The sequence below is a fragment of the Wyeomyia smithii genome, chromosome 2, assembly GCF_029784165.1.
Source record: "Wyeomyia smithii strain HCP4-BCI-WySm-NY-G18 chromosome 2, ASM2978416v1, whole genome shotgun sequence".
NCBI lineage: Eukaryota > Metazoa > Arthropoda > Insecta > Diptera > Culicidae > Wyeomyia > Wyeomyia smithii.
This window is the reverse complement of record NC_073695.1, coordinates 13,681,356-13,691,149: the sequence shown is the minus strand read 5'-3', so window position 1 is coordinate 13,691,149 and position 9,794 is coordinate 13,681,356. Positions and strand designations below refer to the sequence as shown.

The following is a 9,794-nucleotide window of genomic DNA, read 5'->3' as shown; positions in this document are numbered from 1 at the left end:
TTTTAAAATAAAATTTATTATGTCTCGTACTCGCTCCTTGGTTCACCATGCATTTATCAAGACACTAGAAAACTTTCTTCACTAGTCTACTTTAGTTTCAATAAACTATGGGATCATGGCAGAACTGCTTCCTGTCAGTTTTGATTTTTCTAGCAATCTAATCCTCTATACACTCAATATTTTCAACTAACAATGACGATGAAATTCTAGTGCATTATATATTTTTAATACACATATCAGCTGATGATTCTAAAAATTACTCTTCCAGCCCTTTGCTGGAACAGTGAAACTTCAACATAGATAAATTCACCGATGCTCAGAAATACCACTCGCACCTTAAGTCAAAAAAATGGAAACTCAAACTTATGGATAATAAAACTAAGAAAGTATCGTAAGGTTTAGGTGAAATTACCAAGCACGATTACGGGGTCTTATATCATTTATTCGCTGTAGTTATGGTGGGGCGATAACGGGCAATTTGCAACGATTGTTAAAATATAGTCAAGTTAAACATAACAATAACAAACTATGGCGCACTGCTGTAGTAGCGAACCGTTGACATTAAACTGCCATTAAATTCGATAAAATTCTAACTAAATTTCTGTAGAGTTTGTCTTACATAACACGAGAGTCACGACAGTAATTATACCAGCTAATTGAAATGGACGACGAATGTCATTTTCGTTTAATTAAATGACTAAAATCTCACTACACACGTAACAACCAAGGGATGAAGGGGGGAACAAAACGTCGATTTACACCTTAAGCCTTCCATGGTAGTTGTAGAATTCGTTCATGCCAATAACGCTGTCGGAGGGAAGAATTCAATAAAATGTTCTGTTAACTTTAAGTTAATATCTGTTTGTGTTGAATTACGAACTAAAGGGCGGACTTTTGCTTTTGTTCTGCTTGCACACACGCGTTGTTTAGATATATAAATGGCTAAAAGTTGTCTTTGTGTATCACTAAATTCATACTGTACATTTGATAAGCTTACTGTTAGTAATGACAGACTATCTGTCTCCGATTGGCGAGTGCTCGGATCTACCGATCCGAGATGATGAGGCGTGCACAGATGTCCTAAATCTTGCTTATAGCATTTGAGCTTGTGAAAAATTATTACTTTTTTTTAAATAAAATCAATATACAACAGTGAAGTTATAGAGAAATAAATTAACATTTCGAAAGGCGTCAAAAAGCCAGATCTATAAGCCGTTTAGTCAATCATGAATCAGAGTGATTCCATCTTTAGAGTGTCGCAAACTAAGAAATAGCAATTAATAGTTCCGATTTGGCGCTGAGGTTATCTCTAAATGCACTCGAACAACTTACGGCGTCAATTCGTCAGTTTCTTTGATGACTGAGTTCTTCTCCATGGTTTCTCGTCGCAGGATCATTTCGTGCATGTGCTGGAATAACGGACAGATTTTTTGCGATTGAAAACAAAATCAAAAAACATTTACACTCACCTCTTGATTCTGTACAACGACTATTCGATGCTGGATCGTGGGAGCTAGCTGACAGCTGCTCTGCTCCAAATCATCCAATGAGGCTCGTCTTAGTAACTAAAAAAACAAATCGTTCCATTCTCACAATTAGTCAGTGATTCGAACCAATCACTCACCTTTCCCCGATTAACGTGTTCCATACTGGCATGCCGTGGCTGCATAACCGTTGATTTTCGTCTAATCGGAGTCGGTCCGTCAAGCTCTAAATTTTCCAGCACCTGAATCATACTGTGTCGGCGGGATAGGGTTACCAGCGACTGCCGGTGTTTAGTGTGGTGCGTTTTGCCCATTCGAACATCAATAGCTTTAAAGTGGTTCTGAATCGCCAAACCCAATTCGGGAGCAGCATCGTCATCCATCAAAACTTTGCATCCCTTGAACATCGTGTAGCCATCACAGCCACCATGAATGTAACTTTTCACACACAAGGTGTACGTCTGATCTAGGTTGAGCCACTCATCGCCGATCCGAATCAACTGCGGTTCCACGCGTTTCCCCGGAGGTTGCGTTGCATCAAATGCAAACGACATTCCCGCGATTTGTGGGAAACGACCTTCCAATTTGGGGTAAGTCGATACCGAGTTTTCCAACGCTTCATGTAAAACTTTCCCAGTCACTTCCAGCACAATTAACGGGTCCTGCATTGGAATAATATTCACCAGGTCACGCATCGTGAAAGGACCCGCCTGATGAATTTGATCAGATCGGAATGTTCCTGAGTTGATCATAACCGCGTCCGCTCCTGTCGCTGCCAGTGCAATATCACAGATCCAATTACCTAGATTGGTTTCCGAGGTGCGGATCGACGCGAATCGTCCATCCAGTTCCACCGAAAACGTTCCCAGCACTTCATCCATTTTGGACTCGATAGTTTCCGAATACTTCTTAAGTTCTTCCTTCAAGTCAGGATCTTCGTTGTATTTTGTCGAGTTTACATCGATCTTCTCCACCGAAATACTAATTTTACCCTGCTCATCCCGATCAGTGTCAATTCCGATCCGAGAGAACTGTCGAAAATCAGTTCCCGACTTAACCACGTGCGTTCCTTCAATATTCAGTATCTCAAACACATGATCGTGTCCTCCCAGTATCAAATCAATGTGCCCGCAATGCTTGGCCAGTTCAATATCGTTCGGTGTCCTCATGTGAGTCAGCGCAATGATTATATCACATCCCTGATTGTGCAGCTCATCGGCCAACTGATTGCCAGCCTTGATAAAGTCGATATAGGTCACCTCGTTGGGATCAATCGTTGGCAGTGTGTCCAGCCATTCTTTCTCTACGAGCCCGATCAGGCCCACCTTGACATCGTTGTGGTGCAGGATGTGCGTAATCTTGCCACCCCCCAGTGGTCTGCCAGTTTCGTCGTCTACCACGTTCGACATCAACCAGGGGAAGTTTGTCTTCTCGACCCATTCGGCCAGCACGTCTAAGCCGTGATCTAGAAAAAAATAATAAATAATTGTGTATGAGAAAAAAAATAATGAAAAAAATTGGTTTATCTAACTAGTTTGCTGCTTTTTTTGAATAGCTATGCTTTGGTTTGTTCATTTACACACATTACACTGGAAAGATCAAAATAGTTGCCATAGGAAGATTATAGCTTTTGAACCTTTCCTGTGAAACTTGGTCCCTCTAAGAAAGCAAAGCCTTGGTGCTACATTCCGATTCGGAACTTGACCTTCTGTTTATTTATACACAGACTTCGCAGCCTACTGTTTAGTGTACAGGACAATTGCGGGGCTAGCGCTTCGATCCTTCTGACACTAACAGTCTCTCCCGAGCCGAGACTCGAACCTACGACGACTGTCTTGTTGGTCCAGCATCGTACCTCGAGACCATCTGGGACTTGGTCCCTCTAGCCATTGTCAAAATGCGTCAACTTATGTCAAAGTGTCGCATAGTTGTTGCTCGTTACGTTCGTCGCTTCAATGTTATGTATACGAGTAAACTGATTCAAGTCTCTGTAAAAATGTTGATGGCTAAGGGCACCAAATTTCACAGGGAGGGTTGGAAAGCCATGCTATAATCTTTAATTGTTTCCAGTTTGAGCTTTAGGGCCACACAGTATTATAAAGAAATATTTTACAGAAATCTTATTTCTGTCTGACCTACTTCTTATTTAGTTCTTGAACGACTTGAGCTTGAACGACTGCATATTTCATAGCTGCTCTTCTGTGATGGATCTGAGCTAGTGAAGTTGCATAAAGAGCAACCGTAAGAATTTGGGATTAAATTAACATCTCCAATGTACATCAATTTAGTAGTTCCTGCTTTGCATAGAACGATAACAGCACCGACTACATTCTTACGGTCGGTTATGAAAGAAAGTGTTTACAATCGTTGTTGCCAGAGACCTGCATCTCTTTTGTATCGAAAGAAAACACCTAGGTTGCTTGTTCAGTTCATGTTTATTCTCCTCCACGACATACTTGGAAATGTAACTGTTTACAACGCAGTGTTACCAACAACAAATCAAAAATCAGAGTTTTGAATCTGTATATAAAAAGGCCTTCGTTTTGAAGAATTGAAAAAACTACTGTACTACTCGACATAATGCATACTTATACTTATATTGTTTCGTGTCAAATAAATCTTTAGTATTCAAAACAAATCGTGGGCTCTATTTCATTGAAAGCTATACAGGCATTTGGCGCCATCTATCGTGTGGTAACATACAATGTATAAAACATGTGGTTCAAATAACCTTCGCACCTAAATTTAATCATAGCAATCGACTCACTCCTGGTGCTCGCTTATAATGGTGCGCGAGTGTTGAATATAAAAGAATAGCCCAGTGCTGCTTTTTCTAGTCACACTCCGGCTGGTGCTGTGAGCTTTCAGGAGCTGCACAAAAATGTGTGAATAAGATTTGAGAAACATAGCATGCTGCTCGTGCTCCGGCTAGAGTGTGAAGAAGGTTTTATTTCCGCACTCTAATCGCAACACTGGTTGGTGCTGCGGTGGTGATAGATAGAGAATCATTTCGGCCAAAAGACCACAAAAAGACCACGGGGGGGGGGGGGGGTACGGGGGTTGTAAAAAGTGATCAGAATATGAACACGTGGTTTAAGAACGGCCCCTTAAGTAGTCGACGAGTACCTGGGTACGATAGCCGTGAGATAAAGAGGCGGATAGCGGCCGCAAATATGACCTTCTACGGATTGCGTAACCAGCTGAGGTCTCGCAGCCTGTGAAATCATACAAAATAAGCACTCTATAAAACACTGATCCTCTCGGTGGCCCTTTATGGCCAAAAAGCATGGACACCTGCGGTCAATTCATGGAGGCGAACTGGAAAAAGGGTGTTCGACACAGCCGCATGAACCATGAAGTTTACGATTACGGTTTCCCGGATAATCTGACACAGTTGGTCAAGTCGACGATAGATCGGGTGATGCGCGTAGTTCGTGTTCTGGGGACACTCTCGAGTCCCTTCGAATCTCGAAGAGGGCTACGGTAAGTTGATGGTAATCGTGCTTGCTATTCAACATCGCTTTGGAAGGTGTGGTACGTAGGGCTGGTATCGACACGAGTGGCATAATATTTAGGAGGTCTGTTCAGCTCTTTAGCTTCGCCGATGACATTGATAGTGTAGCGCGAACCCTCGAGAAGATGACGGTGACGTACATCAGATTGAAGGCTGAAGCCGGACGAATTGGACTGGCCAAAAACGCTTTGAAGACTGAATACCTGAGAGGAAGAGGTTTCAGAGAAGACAGTATCAACCTTCCACAACGAATTCATGATAGCGGTGATGAAATCGAGGTGGTAGACGAGTTCGTGTACGTGGGCTCACTGATGAATACTGACAACGACACCAGCAGAGAAATTTGTCGACGCCTTATGGCAGGAAATCGTGCCTAATTTGGACTCCGGAGGACGCTCGGCTCGAATAAAATCCGCCGCCGCACGAAGTTGACCATCTACAAAACACTGATCAGACCAGTAGTTTTCTACGGCCACGAAAGCTTGACCATGCTCGTGGAGGACCAACGCAACTGGGTTTCAAACGGAAGGTGCTGCGTACCAACTGTGGTGGAATGCAGATGGAAGATGGATCATGGCGGAGGCGAGTGAACCACGAGTTGCATTAGCTGCTAGGCAAAAATAGGGAGACTATGGGATGGACATGTCGTTAAGATGCCGGACAACTCGGTGAAAATGGTTCTTGATAACGACTCGACTGGAACGAAACGACGGGACTCGCAGCGAACAAGGTGGCTCGATCAAGTGGAAACCGACCTGCGGGGCCTCCGCAGACGACTGGACCGAATTAAATGGAGACGACTTCTTCGAACAGCAAGGAACACTTCGTCCTGGAGTTGGCTGGTAAGCATGAACCATGAAGTGTAAAAAAGCAAAGCCTTGGTGCTACATTCTGATTCGGAACTTGACCTTCTGTTTGTTATACACAGACTTCGCAGCCAACTGTTTAGTGTACAGGACAATTGCGGGGCTAGTGCTATGATCCTACTGACACTAACAGTCTCTCCCGAGCTGAGCCTCGAACCTACGAGAACTAGCTTGTTGGGCCAGCACCGTACCTCGAGACCGTCTGGGAGAATCAACCATGAAGTGTACCAGGCATAAAATTTTGCGGAAATAGTCAGGCAGTTAAAACACGGCAGACTCCAGTGGGCTGGGCATGTAGCTAGAATGCCGAAGGAGCGACCAACAAAAACTATTTTTGGGAAAAACTGGCGGCGAGGATGCCCACTTAATTGGTATTAGAGGCGACTAGAGGATAGCAGCCTTGGAACGGATAACATGGAAACGTATTCAGAATTCGGTACTGGATCTACAGTCAGTCCGGCACTAGATCGGTCTGTCGCCGACAAGGTCATAAGGAATACTAGCCATCGAAGCAAAATAGGCTTCCAGAAACCTGATCACAGGGTGGCCACTCAATATCAATTTTCGATTTCCCGGTTTTTTCCCGGTTTTCCCGATGATATTTAATAAAATTTCCCGGTGTTTTAAGGGGTCCCTTACCTTCATAGATCTGTTGCACATTTTTCGCCCTCTTTATCTTAAAATCGTTAACAACCTTCGCCTTCTCGCGCTTTCTTACCTTCTTCTCTGTCAACCTACTCTCGAGCTTGCAGTGCTTCTGTATCAGGATGCCAATGAAATGCATGGGATAAATTTAAGAGTTGGGGCCAGTCTTGTCCACTTACTCGGTTGTCCGACTTTTCCTAGAAAACCATTCCCCAGAAAATAAAGTGTCGAAGGATATTCCCCAGAATGAACCATTCTCCAGAATACCAAATCCAGAATATACTAGTTACTAGAATTCTAAAACCCTGAGAGTACTAGTTACCAGAAAACCGTTCCCCAGAACGCACTTAAGTCCAGAAAACTATTCTCCAGCATCACCGTAACCAGAAAAAAAAACATTAGTATTCAGTTATTATACTGTTAACATTCTATACTGTTCTGCCATTCCGCAAGATCTAAGCCGAATTTGATCGAACCTTTTTCAAAAGATCACAAATTTATCATAGTTTTTGGGACAGCAGGGGACATTTGTTCCGGATTTATCGAGGGGAACCGTGGGGTAAGTGCCCTTCCATTGGATGGATTTCCTCAGCCGTGCCAGTTCTGAATTGATTGTTTAGCGATGACTGCAGCCGAGCGGACGAACGGGCGGCCCACGCCACCACACGGCCGGACGCCCCGGAGTGCGTTGAGGCAGAAGCGGCGGCAGGTCCACGACGCGACACCCGCGCGAACTGAGAGCACGCGCAGACCCGCGACCCGGCAGCCTCGTAGCCCAAGTCATCCCAGTCTTCAGAGCCAATCCTTATCCCGAAGTTACGGATCTAATATGCCGACTTCCCCTACCTACATTGATCTATCTAGAGACTCTAAACCTCGGAAACCAGTTGCGGACTCGGTACAAGCTGTTGATTGCGTGCCCCAGTCTTCGATTTTCAAGGTTCAAGAAGAGAATATCGACACAGTAATTTAATATCATGCTCTACCAGCCTGTCCAACCATATCTCTCTATGAAAGACTTCCATGGTTAGTGTGACTGTTAAACAGAAAATAAAACTCGTCTGATACCTCTTGTTGGCTTCTCGAAGGAAAGGATTCATGTTGCCATGATTACAAAGGCGCTACAGTTTCCGGTGTGCACGTCAATGCAAACGTATACTCCGGAAAGCTCCGGAATTTTAACCGGATTCCCTTCGCTCGTTTAATATATACTAGTGGATGTTGCATCAACCCAGGAAAACGAACGAACCTGTACAGAGGTAATTTCTGCAGGGGGGCTGCGTCCCATGTGAATTAAGCATTAAGATAAGAAGGGGTATTTTAGATTTTTGGTCAAGGAGCCTCAGAAATCAATTCGCTACTGGGTTTATGTGGTCGACTTGTGATGTTACTTCAGCCAAAAACGATTACTGAAAGTTCTCTGATATTATGACTAGGGCCTGGTGTGAAGCGCTTACTTATTTACTCTATGAAAGAACAAATGTATTGGTTGACAATAAGTTAATCCAAATGATAGAATCGTTAACGCAAAAATTTTCAGCCTTTCAGCTCGATTTTCAGTTTTCTATGATTAAGCACATATGTTTCACATTTCAGATATACAAAAACTCAGTTTTAACAGCTTTTCCATGTTAAAAAAGTAAGAATGCATATTTCTTCGTTTTAGGCTAACAGTTTTCTGGAAAACGGTATTTTCTGGGAAATAGTTGTCTGGGCATTGGTTCATTCCGGATAATTAATTTCTGGGGACTAGTACTTTTTGTGTAGCAGTTTTCTGGTGATTGGTACATTCTGGGGTTTTGTTTTCTGGGGAAAAAGCTTCGGCGTTTTATTTTCTGGGGAATAGTTTTCGAGGAATTGTTATACAATCCACTTACTCATCTTTGTGCATTTTTCAACACATAAATTACATCACATCAGTTTGTTAGTAGGCATTGTGATGAGCAAATAAAAAGGACAACCTTATTGAGCGATACCTTTACGCGTAAGGAGTGTGGAATATAACTACACATATGAGTAGGCGAACCACAGGTGCGTTCTGTTGAGAAAATTAACTGTGTCTGGGCTAAATTTATCATAGACCTGCACCGTGATAATAAAAAAACTCAGTGAGCATAACACAGCGCAGAGCCCTACGTAGACGCTACAGAACAGGTTATTAAGGAAACAGCCAGAAAAGTTTTCAACCAGCTAGAATTTTCATCATAGTGCACTAATCAATGAGCAATAAATGTGCGCTATCTATATTTTATCAGTTGCAATCGAGAAAGTCTCTTTGCGAGAGCTTTATGCGCTTACTCTTCTCAATACAAGCTTTCTGATGTTGCGTGTTTGGCTTTCTTTACACAGAGTGCATTTGCTTCCAGCGTGCGAAAAAAATAATCAACTCATCCGTTTTTTCAACATGCTTCTGTGTTCTGTCCAAATTATATGAGCCTCTTTGTTACACACGATGAGTTTGCCAAGACTGGTTGGGGCATAGAGGTTTTGTCTTCTCGAAAAATGTTTGGGAAGAAGAGCCTGCATGAAATGTTGAGATCTGTTCTTTCAAAACAATTTTTTTTCGAAAAACTTCGATTCTGAGGCTTACAAAATTTTTGAGCTGGGGTCGAAGGAATGTATAAGAAATATTGATCCGTATCATGATCCGTATAATAAATTCAACTGACACTCTGAATAAACAATTTGAAAAAATGTTATTAGCTACTGTTTGATTTTGATATAAAAAAAACTGAGAAATCTTCAACAAATAGCTCTTCAAGGTGGCGTCTTTCCCCAACAAAATCCAAAGGTCGAACACAGAATAAAAAAAACTATTTTTTTTCTGCGAAATACTTGTTGAGAATGTTGAAAATAACAGAGTCTTGATTATTTATATTAATAACGAAATTTCAGCATATAATGACCTAGTTTCCGCAACATGACAGACGAACACAGTTTGTTAAAAACATTTGATACATATTCTCTTTAAAATATGTCACTTGCAAATGCAATTAAAGTGATCCGCAATATAAATGTGCTGCTTATGATTAAAATCGAGAAGTACAAACCGGGTAGCTCCGTTCCGGCCCGGTTCGAAATAAAATCAAGTCTCGAAGTTTCCGGTCCTATCTGACTTTTGACCGGATTCTACCCGATGTGATGTCGAACACTATTAACAAGAAGTTTCAATACGCCTCCCGCGACGCTGGTTACTTTTTGACTTCTTTAAAAATCTGACAATATGTCACGAAGCAGTAAGTTTATCCACCTGACCAAGCCTGATGTTGTTTGACGCAGATCTTG

At 42.4% G+C, this 9,794-nt stretch overlaps 1 protein-coding gene across 13 annotated transcripts in view; it reads right to left on the bottom strand.

The window, feature by feature from the left end:
• The window catches only part of LOC129725712 (trifunctional nucleotide phosphoesterase protein YfkN), an 82,957-nt gene continuing 73,163 nt past the window's right edge, over window positions 1-9,794 (bottom strand). For 12 of the 13 annotated variants that reach the window (XM_055681809.1, XM_055681816.1, XM_055681808.1 and 9 more), the window contains 4 exons: window positions 1,625-2,949; window positions 1,470-1,565; window positions 1,333-1,409; window positions 1-807 (listed from right to left, as the gene is read on the bottom strand). In XM_055681809.1, coding sequence (XP_055537784.1) covers window positions 756-807; window positions 1,333-1,409; window positions 1,470-1,565; window positions 1,625-2,949 — 1,550 coding nt within the window. In that variant the 3' untranslated portion in view covers window positions 1-755. Of the gene's footprint in view, window positions 1,410-1,469; window positions 1,566-1,624; window positions 2,950-9,794 lie in introns of all 13 variants that reach the window. The other variant, XM_055681814.1, reaches the window with a different exon arrangement.